General features: G+C 51.3%; 1 protein-coding gene across 7 annotated transcripts in view; it reads left to right on the plus strand.

Moving 5' to 3' along the window:
• Positions 1-19909, plus strand: part of VRK3 (VRK serine/threonine kinase 3) — a 34316-nt gene extending 14407 nt beyond the window's left edge. For all 7 annotated transcript variants that reach the window (XM_039247348.1, XM_039247339.1, XM_039247362.1 and 4 more), the window contains 10 exons: positions 102-166; positions 1892-1958; positions 2840-2924; positions 3199-3304; positions 4703-4795; positions 6784-6916; positions 8079-8199; positions 15450-15508; positions 17428-17576; positions 19536-19909. In XM_039247348.1, the coding sequence (XP_039103279.1) occupies positions 102-166; positions 1892-1958; positions 2840-2924; positions 3199-3304; positions 4703-4795; positions 6784-6916; positions 8079-8199; positions 15450-15508; positions 17428-17576 (878 nt within the window). In that variant the 3' untranslated portion in view covers positions 19536-19909. The remainder of the gene's footprint in view (positions 1-101; positions 167-1891; positions 1959-2839; positions 2925-3198; positions 3305-4702; positions 4796-6783; positions 6917-8078; positions 8200-15449; positions 15509-17427; positions 17577-19535) is intronic.
• The last annotated feature ends 439 nt before the right edge of the window (positions 19910-20348 follow it).

Raw genomic sequence — 20348 nt, forward strand, 5'->3', positions numbered from 1 at the left:
TGACAAGTGGAAGTGCTGCTTGTTCTTCACTGGGAAGTTTTAGGACCCTGGCTCTCACCTTCCCTGCCGTTCATAACCTTGCTCGTTTTGTCCACCCACAGCCGAGCCTGTCTCCACCTCCGCCTGCAAGTCAAGTCCCCAGAAACAAAGATTCTCGCTTAAACTAGTGAGTGTCCCTGGGGGGTGGTGCCAAGGTGGGGGCCTGGGGCTTGGGCACCACTGACCTCTGAGCCCCCTCTGAGGGCTGGCACGGGCAGGAGAGCTCCGCCTTGGCCTGCAGGGGGCAGTGGGACCTTGGGTGGGGTGCATGTCCCTCTGGCCTTGGGTTCTTTATCACAGAGGGTCTGGGAGGCTGCAGTCAAGTCCGCCCTGAGGAGCCCCGGTTCCAGTGCTGTCAGGCTGCGCAGTCTGGGCAAGTGCCTTCCCTCCTGGGGCTGAGTTTCCTCACCTTTGCAGTGGAGCCACTAGTACCCACATTGTGTGGCCCACTCGCCCACTACCTGTCTGCCTCAGAGCATGTATTTATTGAGCATCCACTGTATTTCACTGTGCTGGATGTTGGGTTCCATCAGAGAAGCAGTCAGATGGGGTCCTTGCACTGAGGAGGAGTCCGTGAAATCACTCATAACATTCGCGTACAGGAAACATGCACTTGAGTGGGGGTCAAAAGGGCAAAAACAAACCAAGAAAGTGAGAGCAACCAGGTGGGTGAGCCATGTCCTCCAGCGCAAAGCAAGAGCCTGGTGAAAGGCTACTGTCCTGGTTAGGAGCCTCATCCTCCCCGCGAGCTGGGATTACGGGTGGCTTTTATTTACTTCCCTTCGTTTATTCAGATTTTCTCACCCTCTCCCCCACCAGAACACTGGGGCAGCCGGGCCAGGTGCCCTCCCTTGGCCCTAGACGGAGGCAGTGTGAGTGGCTCAGGGCGAGGGCTCCGGAGCTCACAGAGGAGTAATAGCACCTGCTCATTGGGAGCCTGTTCCATGCCCAGCCCTGGGCTGAGAGTCCACAAGCAGCCCTGTGAGCTGCTTACTGTGTCCCCCATTGTAACAGGGGAGGAAATGGGCACTTGGTCCCTGGCCCGGGGCAACCAGCATGCAAGTTGCTTTCTTCACTGCTGCATCCGCAGTGCCAGTAGAGTACTCAGCACATGATAGGTGTTTTGTAGAAACATCAAATGAATGGCAGAGCTGAGCTTTGAACCTGGCTCTTTAGCCCTGTGCTCTGAAGACCCTGGTCTCTTAAGAACCCAGCTGTACTAGTTGTGTTTAATTAAAATATTTGGTTTGAATCATAAGGAAAAAAATAATCCAATGTTAATAATGGCTTAAGCAAAAATAATATTTTATTGCTGTCATATAGAAATTTGGGGCAATAGTCCGGGGCTCTGGCTCCACGAACAGGGGCACCCACTTTCTCTCTTGTTGCTCCAATGTCCTCAATTCCACGTGGGCCAAGATGGCTACCCCAGCTCCCACCAGCTCCTCTGCATTCCAGCCAACTGGAACAGAAGAGAAAAGGGAGAGCCTGCCCGGCCCTTTGAGGGCATAACCTGAAAGTTGCCCACGTCTCTTGTGCTTACATCCCTACTGCCCAGAACTTGGTCACATGCTCGTTCCTTACTGCAAAGGAGGCTGGGAAGTGTAGTTTTTAGCTGAAGGCCACATGTCTAGGGAGACTTGTGGATCCCATCATGAAAGAAATCTGGGCAGTGGAGATAACATGTTCACATGCAGCACTTTAGGGAATTTGGTTCTGATGTGAGGGATTCGATGATGGTTGTGCTGGCATTAACCTGGAGTGATACATGCCCAGTGATGACTAGAAGCCCTTGTCTAAGAGTTTGCATTGTGACATCCTTCTCCCCCCCCCCCCCACCATTCCCAACTAGGATGCCAAGGATGGGCGCTTGTTCAACGAGCAGAACTTCTTCCAACGGGCGGCCAAGCCTTTGCAAGGTATTCTGCAGGGAAATGGGCAACGGGGAGCGAATTGGGAATTCCTGATCAGAACAGCTAGCTTCCCCCCAAAGGTGTGGGGAAAGGCCCAGCTGTGTCCCGTCACCCCTCAGGCCTCAGAGGACAGACAGCGTGGGCCGGAGAACCTAGTGTTAAATTACCAGGAGTACCACAGGCCAGTTGCTAAACATAGTCATTACTTAAAATTAATTACATCAGCTTACAATCGGCTAAATTGTACTAAGAACAGTAATAAATATTCAGATCCTCAAAACTCATCACTTCGTAATTATTTGCCTACGTTTTCTATTATCCATACTCTTTGGGTTGTTTGCAGCCATTGCATCTGCATGGTGAAAACGCTGTGTGGTGATGTGCCGGCGTCTCTTGCAGCCACACGTTCCATGACGCCAGATCGGTGGCCTGAAATTGGCCACGGGGGGAAGGGTTTACACCACAAAAGTTGGCCAACACTCCAGCTCAGGGCTGTTTCTCCCCGGCCAGCCAGTCACTGAGCTTTGGTCACCCACTGAGACATCACTGGGTCTGTGCCTTCCCCTGAGATCCTGGAAGATGGGCAGACATCTTACTAGTCACCCATGTGAACCCTGAGGTTACTCTGTTCTTATCCCTTCCACTCCAGATTTGTTTGTGCTTTCTGCCTCGTTCACCCCATCACCTGCAGACACAGATGACACCCCAAGGTCAGCGATGCCCACCCTATCCCCACCCTGCCGTCGCCCACACGCAGAGGTGGCATCGCTGACCGGGAGCGCTGAGGGTCCGGTCTGGGCCTGGGCACTGCCTGCTTCTGCTCTGAGAACGGGCTGTGGGCCCAGGGTCAGGTGGGCTCTGACCTCTCAATTCCTTGCCTCCCACAGTGACCAAGTGGAAGAAACTGAACTCGATGCCCCTCCTGGCCATCCCCACCTGCGTCGGCTTTGGCATTCACCAGAACAAGTACAGGTGAGTCATTTCACGTGCCAGCCACCTCGCTGCTCCCGTTCTTCCTCTCCCTGGCACGCAACCGGGCATGACTGGGACCCTGGAGCCATTGGCCAGTCAGCTGCTTCTTTCTCCCCAGCTCTGAACCAGACTGATGCCCTACCAATCAGGAGCCCTTGATCTTACCCGTGAATGGAACTTGTGGCCACCCAGCCACAGTCCCTCCTTGGTGGCCTAGATTCTGCCCCCTGCCCTGGTCATCTCTCCCGCCTCCTGGGCTACTCCTGTCTTCCAGGTTCTTGGTGTTTCCCGTCCTGGGGAGGAGCCTTCAGTCGGCCCTGGATGACAGCCCAAAGCATGTAATGTCGGTGAGGTCTGTGTTCCAGATGGCCTGCCGGCTGGTATGTACCTACATGTCGCTGGCTCCCGTCCAGGGGATGGCACACTGGGCCCTAGACTACCAGTCGGCTTGTTCATTTGCACATTCAGCCTGTGTCTCCCTCTGCTGGACACTGGGGGCTAGCGCTTGACAGGCACGGGGGGGGGGCTCTAGACCATTAGAACCAGAGTGATGAGCATTCCCAGGTGGGAGTTGGAAGAAGGGGCCCTGGCCTCAAAATGAGGGACTCAGTGGGGCTTCCTAGTGGAAGCCACGAGTGGGAAATAACAAGGTGCCAGGTGGAGTGGGAGTGGAGATTCATGGAGAGAGAATATTCCAGGCCAAGGATAACTTGAGCATAGGCTTATATAGCAGAGAGAGCATAAGGCATTTGTTTATTCATTCACTGATTCATCCATCCATCCATCCATCCTTTTGTTAAATATTTATCAGGTCCCTGCTGGGTGTCGGATACTGTCCCTGGGGCTGGGAGTAGTGCAGACTTGGTTGTTATGACTAGTGGGAGTGGATGATCTTAAAGTAAACACTTTCACAAGCTGCAAACGTCCTCTGAATAGAAATGTCCCTCTGCTATGATAGAGGAACAGATGACCCAATGTAAATTGCAGGAGAGAGGGAAGTGGCCAGGGAGTGACATATTAAGTAAGTCCTGAAGGTCATCATGCTCAGGGTGTCTTCAGTTGTGACATGTGTAGGGGAAAGGGGTGAGTAAGGCAGGCTTGATGTGGAGAGGTCGGCAGCGACCAGATCATTCAGAACACCGAGGTGTCCTGAGAGCACTAGGGAGCCATGGGAAGATCATGAGCAAGGGAGGGGCAGGGTCAGCTCTGAGTGCAGAAAGGCCCTGTGGCCCTTGTGGGAATGGACTGGTGGGGCGAGATGGAGACCAGGTGAGGTCAGCATGAGAGGACAGGGCCTGAGGAGAAGAGTTTGCCGAACAGGCAGAAACTAGTGGACAGGTAAGCCTTGGGCTCAAGGTGGGCTTGGGGATGCACTCAGGATGTAATGACCACCCAGGCAGTTCAGTGTGTGAGTCTATAGAGTTCAGTAGAGAAGTCAAAGCTGGATATAAATACAAATTGCGGGGTGCCTGGCCGGCTCAATCAGTGGAGCACACAGCTCTTGATCTCGGGGTTGTGAGTTCAAGCCCCACGCTGGGTATAGAGACTACTAAAAAAAAATTAAAAACTTAAATAAGAAGACATGCTTGTGTGTGTCGGCAGAGAGGGCTTCCTAACGCTTCACTCAGAATTAGGCTGAAACAGCCTTCCCCCTTCCAACCACAAGTAGCGCCATCTGACCCTGGGCCCAAGAGGGGAGATTCCTTCACCGGGCTTTGCCGCAGAGCCCCTTGGTGTTAGTCAAGCCCCTCATGGAGATGCTGTCTTTCTTCCCCCAGCTGGATGCCCTGGAGTTCCTCCATGAGAATGAATATGTCCATGGAAACGTGACAGCTGAGAACATCTTTGTTAATCCAGAGGACCTGAGCCAGGTAATAACTGGGTCCCCTCCACCCTAGGGGCTCTCTGGGCTCAGGGTCTCCTGTGTCTCAAAACATCCCTGTATTTCACAGTGCTTATTGCAGATAAAGACTTGTCCATCACATGTAAAGGGCTCTTTTGGATAAATAAGAAGAGATAAGCAACTTAGTAGAACAGTGATAAGATAGGAAAGGTGGTTTATAGAAAAAGAAATCCATAGGTTAGTTAAATATGCGAAAAGAGACTCAACCTCCCTAAATAATGTCAGTAATCATAGAAATGAAAATTTAAACATCCTATTTTAGGAGTAGGCAAAACTTAAAAGAGTGATATCTGTTGTTGGTAAGGATATAAGGAAACAGAAATTCTTTATATCCTGTTGAAAGTGGGAATTGGCCAACCTTTCTGGAAGGCAGTTTGGATATAGCAGTCAAAATTTTAAATGCGTATGTTTTTCTGATCCACCAGTTCCTCTCTAAGGAACTTTGCAAAGTATACTTAGGACTCTGCAAAGGTATATGTACAAAATGTTTCTGACAGCACTGATTGTAATAGTCAAGAGGGAAAACCTTAAGTATACACTCTGAGTAGGAGTACTTATTAAAAAACCTTTTAAAGTAAATTTGAATTACGTTTTTAGTTGCAAAGGACAGAAACATGATTTAACTTGGCTTTAAAAAGAAAATGTTTAAGGGGTGTTGCAAATTATTGGCCCATTGAGTGGAAAAATCCAGAATTCACTGGCTTCAGGCATGGCTGAACAAGATCTATCTGGCTCCAGATTTTAATACCTGGAACCACTATTAAAATGCAAAAAGCAGGGGCGCCTGGGTGGCTTAGTCAGTTAAGCGTCCGACTTTTGCTTAGGTCATGGTCTCGCAGTTCGTGGGTTCGAGCCCTGCATCAGGCTCTGTGCTAACTGCCAGCTCAGAGCCTGGAGCCTGTTTCAGAGTCTGTGACTCCCTCTCTCTCTGACCCTCCCCTGCTCACACTGTCTCTCTCTCTCTCTCCCTGCTAGAAATAAATAAAACATTAAAAAAATTTTTAAAAAAATGCAAAAAGCAGGTTGCCTGGTTGGCTCTGTCGGTTAAGTATCTGACTTTGGCTCAGGTCATGATCTCACAATTCGTCAGTTCGATCCCCGCATTGGGTTCTGGGCTGACAGCTCAGAGCCTGGAGCCTGCTTTGGATTCTGTGTCTCCCTCTCTCTCTGCCCTTCTCCTAGTCGTGCTCTATCTCTCTCTCTCTCTCTCAAAATAAACTTTAAAATGCAAAAAGCTGTTGGGGGGGGTGGCGCCTGGTTAGGGTGGCTCAGTCAGTTAAATGTCTCACTGTTGAGTCTCAGGTCTTGATCTCAGGGTTGTGAGTTCAACCACCATATTGGGCTCTGTGCTGGGTGTGAAGCCCACTTTTTTTTTTTTTAATGTTTTATTTATTTCTAGGAGACAGAGAGAGAGACAGTGTGAGCAGGGGAGGGTCAGAGAGAGAGGGAGTCGCAGACTGAAAAAGGCTCCAGGCTCTGAGCTGGCAGTCAGCACAGAGCCCGACGCGGGGCTCGAACCCACGAACCGCGAGATCACGACCTAAGCGAAAGTCGGATGCTTAACCGACTAAGCCACCCAGGTGNGGACGCTCAACCAACTAAGCCACCCAGGCGCCCCGAAGCCCACTTTTAAAAAAATGTAAAAACCTAGGTGCCTAACGAGAGGTCTAGTGTCATCCTTTTGTGGGAAACTAGAGCCTCCTCTGCATCCATGTGTGTTTATTGGCTGTTCAAAGAAAGCTATTTGAAGCGATGCATAAGGAATGATTATTAGTGGTTACTTCTGAGCAGTGGGTTGGGGGCTGGGGATGGTCGGTTTGGGTTCTTTTCATTTCACACCCTTCTGTACTGTTTGGTATTCACTTGTGTCAGATTGCACCCATGATTGAAATCTCCAACTCTAGAATCCAGGCTCCTAACCTCCAAACTGAATGGCTTCTCCCCATGTCCACACAGGTGATGCTGGGAGGCTACGGCTTCACCTTCCGCTATGCCCCTGGCGGCAAACACGTGGCCTATGTGGAAGGCAGCAGGAGCCCACATGAGGGGGACCTTGAGTTCATTAGCCTTGACCTGCACAAAGGATGTGGTAAGGGTCCAGAGAAGGGATTCGGGACCATGGAGATACACTTCTCATATAAGGACAGCTCTAGGTTTTCACAGCCATGGACAGCAGGTGGCCAGACACAGGAATCCCACTAAGGGAGCCATGATGGGGATTCAGAACCATGGATGGGTTGCATCAGGGAGTTGTAGGGCAGCCATTCAGCACCAAGGACAGCAGCAAGGAGCTGGGCACAAGGAAGCCCCAGTTTCAGAGGTTCAGATTCAAGATTTGGTTTAGATTTAGAACATGAGAGTTGCCCAAGAGTCACTCAGGAGAGGCTGTCAAGGAGGCAACTGGCTCTCTACTCCTCGAGCTCAGGAGTAAGTCTGGACAGAGACCCAGATATCAGCAGTATGCCAGGAGCTGTCAGCTGAAGCCCTGGGAAAGGAATGAGATTATCCAAGGAAAGTGTACAGAATAAGTAAGAAGAGAGTACTTGGAGGAGACGATTCCTTGAGGAGGTCTCAGTCTCTCTTTTCCAAATCCCTTGATGTCACGGCCATCCGCGTGCCTGTCTGTACCCTCCCACCAGACTGACCTCCCCTAAGAAAGGGGTGGTCCCTATGCCTCCAGCGTCAAGTAGCAGGTCTGGTATAGTCAACTCTCAGTGTTTACATGAATTATTGTCTAAATCATGTAATTTAGGCAGCATAAGAAAAGTAAATCAGACAGCTTCTGTTATCCTTCTTTATTGAGGCTGGGTTCAATGCCCATTCTTCTGGGCTCCTTCTCACCCTGTCCTGCCTCCCCTGTAGCTCAGGTAATCCCACACTGTACTGTGTCCACATTAGACTGTCAAGGGCTGGGACCCAACCAAACTCTTGTCTGGGATTTAAGAATGTGTAATGGGGCCTGGTACACAGAGCTGAGGACTCAGTGAATGACTGAAAGACAAGAAGATGAGGGAGTAAGCTAGTGAGAGTGGGGATGGTAGGGGTGACTGAGAGAGTGAACGAGAGTAATTGAGAGACTCGTGACAGCGCAAGAGCTGGCAAACGAAAAGTGAATGAACAGACGAAAGCTCGTGTTCTTGGATGGTTGAGTCCATGAGTGCAGGGTTGAGTGAAAGAGGTAAAGGAAGCGGGTGGACCTGTCATGGTAGAGCATTTGGACTGAGCTGCTGCCTCTTGCCCTCCCTCCCCAGGGCCCTCCCGCCGCAGCGACCTCCAGACCCTGGGCTACTGTTTGCTAAAGTGGCTCTATGGGTTCCTGCCATGGACAAACTGCCTTCCCAACACTGAGGAGATCATGAAGCTGAAACAGAAGTGAGTCTAGGGGTCAGCAGAACCCAGCAGTGGCCTGGAACCCCCGCAGGTGGGACAGAAGCTCAGAACCCACCAGGGAACAAAAAGGAGGGGGAGGCAACGTCCCACAGAGCCAAGGCCTCTGCAGCTCTCAGGCATGTCCTGTGGTCATTCTAGCACACAGCAGCGTGGGCTCTGGAGCCATGCTGCCTGGGGTGAAACCCAGCCTCACCATTGCAGGATGTAGGGTGGGCAGCCTAACCTCCACAAGCCTCGGTGCTCTCCATGGGATGAGATCTTATTAACACCTACCACAGGGCCTGTGGAAGGATTCAGGGGAGTCAGCTACACAGCAGTCAGCACAGAGCCTGACCTATAGAAAATGTTCACTGTGTACGGGACACCATGACTCATTCATACCTTCACAGGCAAATGGAAAACTTAAGCAGTTAGGTCTGGACTCTACTTCAGCGTCTAGTGACACCGGTCACCAGTGTCCATACCTCCTTTCCCTGCCCTCTGCTGTAAAACCACCAGATCCTGAGAGTTCTGGTTTGGACATTCAGCACCAAGCATAGCACGCAGAGGCAGGAGCAGTAGTCGCTGGATGCAGCGGGAAATTCGGCTGTGTGAGATTCAGTACCGAGGACAGCGGGCAGCTTGGCTTGGAGGAAAGGGAGCACAGGCACTTTGGTCTTCAGCACCAAGGACAGCGAGGAGCGTAGCAGGATGCTGCGGGAAGTGGGGCTCTAAGTTTCAGCACCTAAGACAGCGGGCGTGGGGCGTGGCTAGGTGGGATTCAGTACCACGGACAGCGGGCAGCTGGGCTCAGAGCAAAGTGAGCACAGGCCCTTTGGTCTTCAGCACCAAGGACAGTAGACAGCTGGACCTTGGGAAGTCCTGCTGGTCCAGAGGTAGCGATTCAAGATCTGGTATAGATAGACTGGGGGTGGTGAGAGTTGCCTAGGAGTCCTCCTGGAGGGTCCGTCTAGGAGATTGCTTGGCCATCCATGTCTGAAGGGCAGGAGTGAAGTGTAAACAGAGATTCAGATGTCGTTGCTATCTCAGAAGTTGTTAGCAGAAGCCCTGGGAGAGAATGAGATTACCCAGGGTAAGTGTGCCTAGTGGAAAGAGGGAGAACTCTAGGGAACGGCACTGAGTCCTTTGTGCCTCTCAGTTCTTAATGTGCTGTTACTGGTTCACGTCGAGCCTCTCTCTCGGTCTATTTTTTCCCTTTTGTATCCTCCATCTTTTCTCAACCATGGACAACCCACTCAGCAATACTTACTATAAGTTCTACTGATGTTGCTTAACTGTATTTGTTTCCTAAAACTTGCGTGATGGTGGTGGTCCTGTGTGTGTTTGACTTGCATAAATGGTATTCTGCTCTAAGTCTCATCTGTTTCTGGCGTTTTTCACTCAGCACTGTGTTCTTCGATTTTAACCGCATCGTCACATGTGCACTGAGCTTACTGCCTCTGACTACTGCTTTTCAGTATGTTCATGTTGATAAGTCTGTGACTTTGAACAATGTATGACGAGTGTATTTCATTTGCATAAATGGTACTGAGCTCTGAATTTCTATTTCTTGCTTTCTTTCACTTACTGCTATGTTTTTCAACTTGAGCTACGTCGCTAGTGCACTGCCTCCTAATACTCCTTGTGAATTTGTCTGGATGTATCTGTATCCTTGAAAAATACATGATGCCACTGTTGGGTGTGCATTTGATTGGCACAAAGGGTACCACGCCCTGAATCTCATCTTCCTTCAGGTTTCTACTTAAACACTCGGGGCGGGGGGGGCTTGTCACCCCCACTGCATCAGGCTTCCTGCTTGTGCAGGCTCAACGGAAGGGATCTGCCCCTGTCACATTGGCCTGCTCCTACCTAGTGACCTCTGTTCGAGGCGAATGTTTATCATAACCCTTATCTATGCCAGTCTCTGTGCCCAGTGCTTCCCTGTGTCATCCTCAGAACAACTTAGGTGAGCTCTCCCAGACTGAGGCACAGAGAGCTCAGATAATCAACCCTGGTCACACCGCTGCTAAGTAGAGGTGCTTAGGCTCACACCCAGGCCACTCGACTCCAGAGAAGTTTCTTTGACCTTAAAGCCATGTAAAAGGATGGAATGTTGGGCCATGGGTGCAGCCTTCCTTCACTCAACAGATATTTATTATAATTTGTTTAAGGTCTATTCCTTTTTAAGAGAGAGCGAGAGAGAGAGAGCAAGTGAGGGAGGGGCAGAGAGAGAGGGAGACAGGATCCGAAGCAGGTTCCACACTGACAGCACAGAACCCGATGTAGAGCTTGAACCCACGAACCACAGGATCATGACCTGAGCCAAAGCTGGACACTCAGCCGACTGAGTCACCCAGGTGCCCCTCAACAGAGACTTCCTGAGCACCGGTCTTTGCCCCACACTCTGCTCTAGTCCCTGGCGACACAGGAATAACTGAGACAAATGTTCCTGCTTTTAGGGACCTTACATCCTAGTGGCGGAGACGAGAGATCAACGAGTAAAGCACACAACATGTCACAGTCCAGACTAGTTGGGGCCCTTGGGTCAGAGTCCTGGGTGTGGCTCTGGGCACTCACTGCTCCTTTAGATTTAATGGCCAGGGCCGTTCTCATGGCAATGGTGACAAGTGAATCCATTCCAGAAGGGCAGTGAGGCAAGGACGATGCCTCGCTTTGGTGCTGATATGCCCTTGATGTCTCTGAAGGAGGAGAGAGAGACAGAGAAAGAGAGGCCCCTGGCTCTGGGTCTTTCACAGGCAGCCTCTGTGTCAGAAGGCAGCCTCAGAACCCACCAGAACGTGAGCCCATTGCCCTCTTTTCTTGGAGTTTATTTTTGCCCTTACTTTCGAGTTTCCTGGCAGCTCTCCATTCTTGAAATGAAGCCAGGTGAAAACAAGTCGCCGAATTTAGTAACACGGCTGGTAGGAGCATATGACCCAACTGCCAAGGCGTTGAGTGTGGCGGAAGCCTGTGAACAGCTCCTTCACGCACTTCTGTCGTGTTAAAGGCAAGGCGGAGCTGCTCTTACAAGGAGATGCCGCAACAGGACAGTTCGGACAAGGAAGATTACTTCCCTTCGCGCCCTTCAGCCTGTGTCCAGCCTTCTCTGGTGCCAACGCTGCTGTCGCCGTCTCTCACTGCTCTTAAAGGGCAGGACTGGGAATGACATGCATCTCTTGGTCACATGGCCACCGCAAGCTGCAGTGGGGCTGGGAAACGTCTGCAGCCTCGGGCCACTGTCCCCTTGGGATCTTGCCCTTAAAGGGGAGAAGTGACAGTGGACGACAGCTAGAGACTCTCCATGGTGCCACCTTCAGTCAAATTTCTGCAAGGACAGGGGCCACACCAGCTCCCTTCGTCACTGTGTTGCTCACAGCATGGCCCTTTACACATTGTGAGCGCTCAGGAAATAGTTATGGAATGAATGAGTGAATAAGGAAAGAATACATGAGCCTTCATTCCCAGGCCTAGGCGTCCGCGTGGACAGACAGGTCAGGCAGACGCGGCCCCAGCCGTGGAGGGTTCCCAGGTGGGAGGAGAGCACACGGGCAGGAAGCAGGTGGAGGCAGCCCCAGGAGCATTGTGGGAGCAGAGGGAGGCACGTTACTCGGCCTCAGGCCGCTGGGTGCCTTTACCCAAGAGATGCCTGACCCCGTCTGAACAGAGCAGGGGGCCTTCCCGGGCAGGCAAAGGGGAGGCAAGATTTCTAGCCAGAAAGGAGGGCACACACATAACATTCATTCATTCAGAACCTGTCTCCTGATGGCGATTATATATGGATATTATATGCCAGTTCCTGGGCTGGGAAATGCTGCAGACCCAGATGTGAATCTGCTGAGTGCACCCCTTGTCACCAGTGAACTCGCCCATTGAGGCTCCACTGGGTTGCATCCTCCTTCCACGACTTCCTCTAATTCCCGAGAAGAGCCCTTACCCCCCTTTTCACACCTCTGCCGCCTTCCCCTTCACAAGAGATAATCAGGGAGTAGGACGTGCTTCTCTAGAAGGCTGTGCACTTACCCGGTCTGTGGAGAGCAAATAAAGTAGGTCCTAGGGACGCCTGGACGGCTCAGTTGGTTGAGCTTCTGACTCTTGATTTCAGCTCAGGTCACAATCTCACAATTTGTGGGATTGAGCCCCGTGTTGGGCTCTGCAAACTTAGGATTCTCTCTCTCCATATCTCTCTGCTCCTCCCTTGCTTGTGTGCTCGTGCTCGCGCTAGCTCTCTCCTCAAAATAAACATTTTTAAATAAATAGGTCCTAGTAATAATTTTAATAACCGGGATATAAGTATGAGAACAGTTCATTCCCGAGCCCGGGATCCTAACCACAACCACAGAGGGAAGGTCTGAAACATCAAGAATCATCGTGGGGGCGGGGGGTGCTCAGCATAGAGCGCCACCCCGCCCCAGTCCTGTGACTTGAGGCAGTAACAAAAAGGGCCAGGAGGGGGCGATGTTGCCACGTGCACATTTTTGGAACGTACCGGCCTCTAGGGAGCCCTACCTGTGTGCATGGCCTTTTCCCATTCATTCAACATTTATTCACTTTTCTTACATTCTAGTTCAGGATGGAATAAATGAGTGAAAGAAAAAGGACAGGCATTTTGATTCCTGAAGACTTTATGGTGTGCAAGTCCCCTTCTGGGAAAGCACAGGCACTGGTCGAATTTGTTCCCTGCTCTTAAGGCTGCGGGCTGGGCAGGGACGCCCCAGGGACACTGACACCCAGTGGCAGAGTCGCCCATACATCCTAGGGGCACAGACCTTTGGTGCCATCACACACATAGTGAGATGCCAGGAGAGATGAAGGTCAGACCCGGCCCTTGCCATGTCCTGAAAGTGCCTTGGGGCATCGGTGGACTGTGCACAGAGCACTCAGGCAGTCGGGAGAGATCTGTTTTCTCTGTCCAGTGGGATCATGGGGAGGCTTCTAGGAGACCAGCCGTCAAGCAGTGTCCGAAAGGGAGAGCGGTCATGGCCAGGGGTCAAGATAGGAGAAGGCTGTCAGGGCAGAGGAAGCAGTATGTGCTGATGCCAGGAGGTGTGATGGATGCCTGACCTAGTTTGCCAACTAGAAGCGGCGTGGTGCGGCTGGGGCATGAAATGGGAGGGAGGAAGGAAGCCAGAGAGACCAGGCCAGAGGGGCTGGCAGCCTTGTGTGCGCTACGGGCTTTCCCCCAGGGCCCTGGGGACTCCCCTGAGGGCTGTGAGCAGGAAGGGGCAGAGTCTGCTGGGGAAGGGCTATGTGGGGAATGTGCAGGAAGCTGGGGAGGAAGCTGAGGTCCAAGGAGGGAGGATAAGGCCTGAAATGGGCCAGAAGGGGGGTGGTGCATGAGGGTTGGGGAACAGGAGGGTGGAGCTTGGGGCTCTACGGGCTGTGGTTGGGGCAGGCAAGGATGGCACCACCAGGCACTGGGTGGATAGTGGGGAGTCAGGTCGGTGGTCCAAGTGAGGATGGAGCAAGGAAGTGGATGAATTTCTTTTTTTTTTTTTTCAGTGTTTATTTATTTTGAGAGAGCGGGGGCACATGCGCACACAAGCAGGAGAGGGGCAGAGAGAGAGGGAGAGAGAGAAAGAATCAAGCAGAGCCCGACATGGGTCTTGATCCCACAAACTGTGAGATCATGACCTGAGCCTAAACCAAGAGTCAGATGCTTAACCGACTGAGCCACCCAGGCGCCCTGGAATTGGATGCGTTTCTGGTTCTCTTGAGTAGCCCAAGGGGACGTGTGTGTGTGTTTATGCAAAGAAGGATAGTCCTTGTTCATCACAGATTCCGTATTTGTGAATTCACCTGCCCACTAAACGGTGTGTGTAACCCCAGAATCACCCACAGTGCTCCCCACGCCTTTCTCTCACACACACAGAGCAGAGATTTAGAGTCACCTGCTGCACACAGTCCCAGCTGAGATCAAACAAGGCAATGCTCTGCCTCTTGTTTCAGATCTCACAGGGTAAACAGGGTCCTTCGTGGAGTCTGTTTAATGCCCATTTTCCAGATGTTTTCATTTTTAATTTTTTTTAATGTTTTATTTATTTCTGAGAGAGAGGCAGCATGAGCAGGGGAGGGTCAGAGAGAGAGAGGGAGATACAGAATCCAAAGCAGGCTCCAGGCTCTGAGCTGTCAGCACAGAGCCCGACGCAGGGCTCGAACCCACGAACCATGAGATCATGACCTGAGCTGAAATCGAATGCTTAACCGACTGAGCCACCCAGGCACCTCTCCAGATGTTTTTGTTGAGGATTTTGCTCTGAGCTCAGTGTGATTAAATCAACATTATATTAAATATGGATCTTTTTTTTAAATGTTTATTTATTTTTGAAAGATAGAGAAAGACAGAACATGAGCAGGGGAGGGTCAGAGAGAGGGGGAGACACAGAATCTGAAACAGGCTCCAGGATCTGAGCTGTCAGCACAGAGCCCGACACGGAGCTCAGACCCACCAATTGCGTGATCATGACCTGAGCCAAAGTCGGTCACTTAACCGACTGAACCACCCAGGTACCCCAAATATGGTATCTTAAGCACAAGCACACCTAATACAAAAGTAGTGATCAGTTTATGAAAATGTAACCAGAACCTCTCAGGAAACTGATGCTACGTTTCCCCTAAAAGCATGGTTTAGAATTCACTAATTCCGTACTTGAGGCCACACTACAGGCCGTAAGTACCACAATTAACAAGAATCCACTGTACATCTACTAGACATTCTGTTTTATTTATTTGTTTATTTTAAAGTTTATTTACTTAGTGAGTTGGGGAGGGGCACACACATTGTGTGTGTGTGTGTGTGTGTGAGAGAGAGAGAGAGAGAGAGGAGAGAGAGAACCCTAAGCAGGCTCCACATTGCCAGTGCAGAGCCTGATGTGGGGCTTGAACTCACGAACCACAAGATCGTGACCTGAGCCAAAATCTAGGGTCAGATGCTTAACTGACTGGGCCAACCAGGTGCCCCTAGACATTGTTTTAAAAATGTGCTCTCCTGGGGAGCCCAGGCGGCTCAGTCAGTTAAGTGCCCCACCCTCGATCTCAGCTCAGGTCATGCTCTCATGGTTCGTGAGTTCAGGCCCCGCATCAGGCTCTGCGCCGACCTTACGGAGCCTGCCTGGGATTCCCTCTCCCGCTGTCTGTCCTTTCTCTGCTTCCTCTCTCTGTCTTTCTCTCTCTCTCAAAGTAAATAATAAACTTTAAAAAAAAAGTTTGCTCTCCCCTCCCTAAAAGACGTCTTGCATGCCTCTGTGTTCTGGCAGGTTCCTTGACAACCCGAAAGGCCTCGTGGGACAGTGCAGTCGCTGGATCAGTCCCTCAGGTATGTCCTGAAGGGGGAGGGAACAGTTGGGTGAAACAGGCCCCCTGGTCGGTTCTGGGATTGTCCCTCTCACACACCTTTCTTCCTTCGAGTTTTCCAAACTGCGTGTGTGTACATACCCGTTCCAGAAAAACAAAATTCAGAAGTGTCTCTGCATAAAAGTAATAACACACACACACACACACACACACACACACACAACCACACACACGATATTGTATTTCTCTATGAAGATTTGTTAAGGACAAGAGTGTGGGCCGGGTTCAGCCAGGTGGGGCTTCTCTTGGTCTGAGGGGTGAGCGGGGGAGGGGAATTCGTGCCGCTGCTGCCCGGCTGTGGCTCAACTGGGGCGGCTCGAGTTCAAGGGCTCCTGTCTCCCGTCCGGCGATCAGCGCGGCACCGTTTAGGGCAGCTTCCCAAGAGGCCATGGACAGACGCCGCAAAGCACAGGGGTCCGGGACATGAGTCCGCCACATTCAAGCGAGCCCCAACGCCAGCCCAGACGCCACCGGGGGCAGGTACCTCCACCTCGAGATGGGAGAGGCAGCGGACATGGCAGAGGGGCACCACGCGGAGGCGGGAGGAGAAGCGGCCTCCGCAGTCTGCTGCAGCCGCGCTCTCCTACAGAGCAAGCGTCCGTAAGGGCCTGCACACCTGGGCTGGTTTCGTAGAGCAGTTGCTTTTACAAAACTGTCATTTTTTTTTTTTTTTTAATGAAAATAATCTTGCCTTATGTACATTCTGGTCAATACCTTGCCTTTTTTTTTTTTTAAGTTTATTTATTTATTTTGAGAGAGAGAGAGAAAATCCCAAGCAGAGCTCGACGTGGGGCTCAGTCCCACAAACCATGAGATCATGACCTGAGCCAAAACTAAGAGTCCCATGCTTAGTGAACCGAGCCACCCACGTGCCCCAGCATCTTGCTTTTTTCATTAATTAACATTGGCTTTTCTGTGTCCTTACTCCTAGATCCACCACAGCCTTTTTTTGTTTTATTTTATTTATTTTTATTTTTAGAGAGAGAAAGAGTCCACCAGTGGGGGAGAGGGGCAGAGGGACAGGGAGAGAGAACCTTAAGTAGGCTCCACGTGCAGCGTGAAGCCCAACACAGGGCTCAGTCCCATAACTCTGGGATCATGACCTGAGCCAAAATCCAGCCTGACTCTCAGCCCCTTAGCCAGCCAGGTGCCCTCTGCACCATCATGTTCATGGCCAGTCCCCGTTACTGGAGATTCTAGTGTTGCTTCTGTAGAACTTCTACGTTGCCCTCTAAACATGAGGCTGAAAGAATGGATTGTTTGTCCCCTCCAGCTCTGTAAGGGCTCATTTTTTTTTTAATGTTATTTATTTATTTCTAGGAGAGAGAGAGAGAGAGACAGCGTAAGCAGGGGAGGGTCAAAGAGAGAGGGAGTCACAGACTGGAACAGGCTCCAGGCTCTGAGCTGGCAGTCAGCACAGAGCCCGACGCGGGGCTCGAACCCACGAACCGCGAGATCATGACCTAAGCGAAAGTCGGACACTTAACCGACTAAGCCACCCAGGCGCCCCAGGGCTCATTTTTTAAATGCTTTTATTTATTTTTGAGAGAGAGAGAGACAGAGCTCAAGCAGCAGAGGGGCAGAGACAGAGGGAGACACAGAATCTGAAGCAGGCTCTAGGCTGTGAGCCATCAGCACAGAGCCTGATGCAGGGCTTGAACTCACTAACCGTGCATGAGACCGGACGTGAGCCAAAGTCAGTCGCTTAGCCGACTGAGCCACCCAGGTGCCCCCCCACCCAGAAAAAAATCTTTTTTAATTTAAGTGCCTTAGGCAGTTGCAGGCACAGAGGAAGCACTGAGCAAATGGCACTGTGGCGGGGACTCGGGGTTGGGGACCCCTCTCAGGTCTCTCCTGTGGTGGGGGGTGTCATCACTGCAGAGACCCTGAAGGAGTACCTGCAGGTGGTGATGGCCCTGAAGTACGATGAGAGGCCGCCCTACACCATGCTGAGGAACAATCTAGAAGCCCTGCTGCAGGACCTGCGGATGTCCGCCTACGATCCCCTGGACCTCCAGATGGTAACATAGGTGGGTTCTAGAAGGCGGAGTTTGTGAGTCTTAACCCTCCCTCACCTCCACCAGCCCGGCTTCCCAGATGCCATTTAGGGTTTCCTCCAGGGCCGACCTCCCAGTTAGATGCTGGATTTTTCCACAGCTTTCTCAAACCATCCAGCCCTCGGGGAATCGCACACAGCAGGAACCTGAACCTGACTCAATTTGGCTTGAAGGAAAAGAGGGATCGATTGGTTCTTGTAGCTAGAAAATCCCAAGGGGGAAGCTTTTAGGCATGACTGGGCTCAAGGCTGGGAAAGCAGAGTCAAGATGTCATCATCTCTCCATCTTTTTCTGTCTCTTTCTTCATCCCTATGTCTGTCTATCCCTTTCTCCGTCCACCTGTAGCCTCCACTTTCCTATGGGATGGCTCCTCCCGCCCCCATCACAAGACTGCTGGCTCTGTTCCCAGTGATGCACTTTGCCCTTCACTTCTCGGTCTATCTCACGGCCCTTCCCTGTCAGCACAGAATATGCGTGACCTTGCTTATGGACACACTATGTTTCCGTTGCGATTGCAAGCATACTCTTTATTTTTTAAAGTTTATTTATTTATTTTAACAGATAGAGAGCGTTTAAATGGGGGAGGGGCAGGGAGAGAGGGGGAGGGGCAGGGAGAGAGGGAGAGAGAGAATCCCAAGCAGGCTCCGCGCTGTCAGCACAAAGCCCTACTCGGGTCTCCTTCAGGTCTCCACCTCCGCCCTTCTCCCGGGATCCCCCCGGAGGTGGTCGACGGGGCGGTCCCTTGTCATAGTCAGGGCCCAGCTGCCTGGCTTCTGTGTGCGTTCCTTCCAGCCCTTGCTGGACAGGCACACAGACTCCACCCGTATTTACCCTCGGAGCCTCAGTCTTCCCATTGTGCTGGCCTGTCCTGCGGTGCCTCCCTGTCCACCCAGTGCGATGGAGATTTTAAAATTAGAAACCTTGGGCGTCTGGGTGGCTCAGTTGGTTGAGCACCCAACTTCAGCTCGGGTCATGATCTCACGGTTTGTGGGTTCGAGCCCCATGTCGGGCTCTGTGCTAACAGCTCAGAGCCTGGAGCCTGCTTCGGATTCTGTGACTCCCTCTCTCTCTCTGCCCCTCCCCTGCTCACAATCTGTCTCTCTTCCTCTCAAAAATAAATAAAACATTAGAAAAAAAAACAACTGGAAACTTAACAGCTCCTTTCAGGATCATTATGGTTTGGGTCTGAAATAGTAAGTGGCAGTTTGTCTACTTAGGAACTTGATAAGGAGATGCTAATCAAAGAGCCTGGTGACCTTGGAATAATTTGAAGATTTCGTCTCTTGCTTAATGGCAGCTCCTTGCCTTGGCCCGCCTGGCTGAACCCCCTCCTCCTCACACCTCCCCTCCCAGTCTACTCTGTGCCAGCCACACTGTCCTCCCCTCAGATTCTAATCCAGGCCAAGCTCGATCCCACCTCAGGACCTTTGCACTTGCTATTCTCACAGTCTGGAACACTTTTTCCCTTCATCTTTTTGAGGTTGGGGAGGATCAGAGGGAGAGGGAGAGAATCAGAAGCAGCCTCCACACTATCAGGCAAAGCCCAACATGGGGCTCGAACTCATGAACTGTAAGATTGTGGCCTCAGCTGAAGTTGGAGGCTTAACCAACTGAGCCACTCAGGTGCCCCCCACTTCATTCTTGAATGACTGGCTCCTTCTCATCATCAGTGCTCAGACCTGGGCCTTCCCTCACGGCCCCAGTGAGGCACTTCCCCACCCCCTCTCATCACCTCACCTCTTTTACACATGGCCCAGTCCTCTTCCGGAGGGAAGTTAATTTGTAACGTGTGTATCCCCTCTCCCAAACCATAAGTCCAACAAAGGTTCTTGTTCACGGTAGTATTGCCAGTCTCTAGAAAGTGCCGATAGGGGGTTAATGGGTACCCCTTAAATGACTAGGACACTAACAGCCGTTTTTATTTTCTTCCAGAACTTTTGACTCAGGGTTTGAAATAGAAAAAAACCCAAACAAGAAATGTGACTCAAGGCCTGCTGTAGTATCACAGATACACTTCTAGAAAGATCCCTTGAATGTGCCTGCCTGCTGCTTTTTTAAGCAACACTATGAATCTGTCTTGATTAGCGTCAGGGAACCCGGCAGTTAGGCTCCAGACAATGTGAATTCCTCCTTTCGACGATCCCACCCTTCCAGCCATCATCTCCCACCAGCCCCTGCGGTGTGGACAGAGAAGACCCCCAGCTCATGGTAGGAGGTGAGCCAGCCCCCTCAGCGGGCACCCTTCCTGCTACTATTGGCCCCATTATGCTTTGGTAATAAATTGTTTCATTGGAGCTTGGAGAGCAGAGTGTCCACAAAAGAAGTTCCTTGTGGAAAAGTTGGCTTCTTTTTTTCTCCATCTATCCATCCCTTCAGCCTTTCATCCATCTATCCACCCTTCTGTCCAAAGTTTCATGTAGGTACCCCTTCATCCATCCACCCATCCATTCGTCCACCCATCCATTTGTCCAGACACCCATTCTTAATTCCTTCCTTCCATCCATCCATCCATCCATCCACCCATCCATCTATCCATCTATCCAACCACTCATCCACCCATCCAGTTATCCAGCCACCCGTTCTTTCATCCATCCATCTGTCCATCCATCCATCCATCCATGTATTCATCCATCCATTTATCCAGACACCCATTCTTCCATCCATCCATCTATCCATCTATCCAACCACTCATCCACCCATCCAGTTATCCAGCCACCCGTTCTTTCATCCATCCATCCATCCATC

This window comes from Hyaena hyaena, unplaced genomic scaffold (genome assembly GCF_003009895.1).
Source record: "Hyaena hyaena isolate Hyena2069 unplaced genomic scaffold, ASM300989v1 scaffold_9, whole genome shotgun sequence".
NCBI lineage: Eukaryota > Metazoa > Chordata > Mammalia > Carnivora > Hyaenidae > Hyaena > Hyaena hyaena.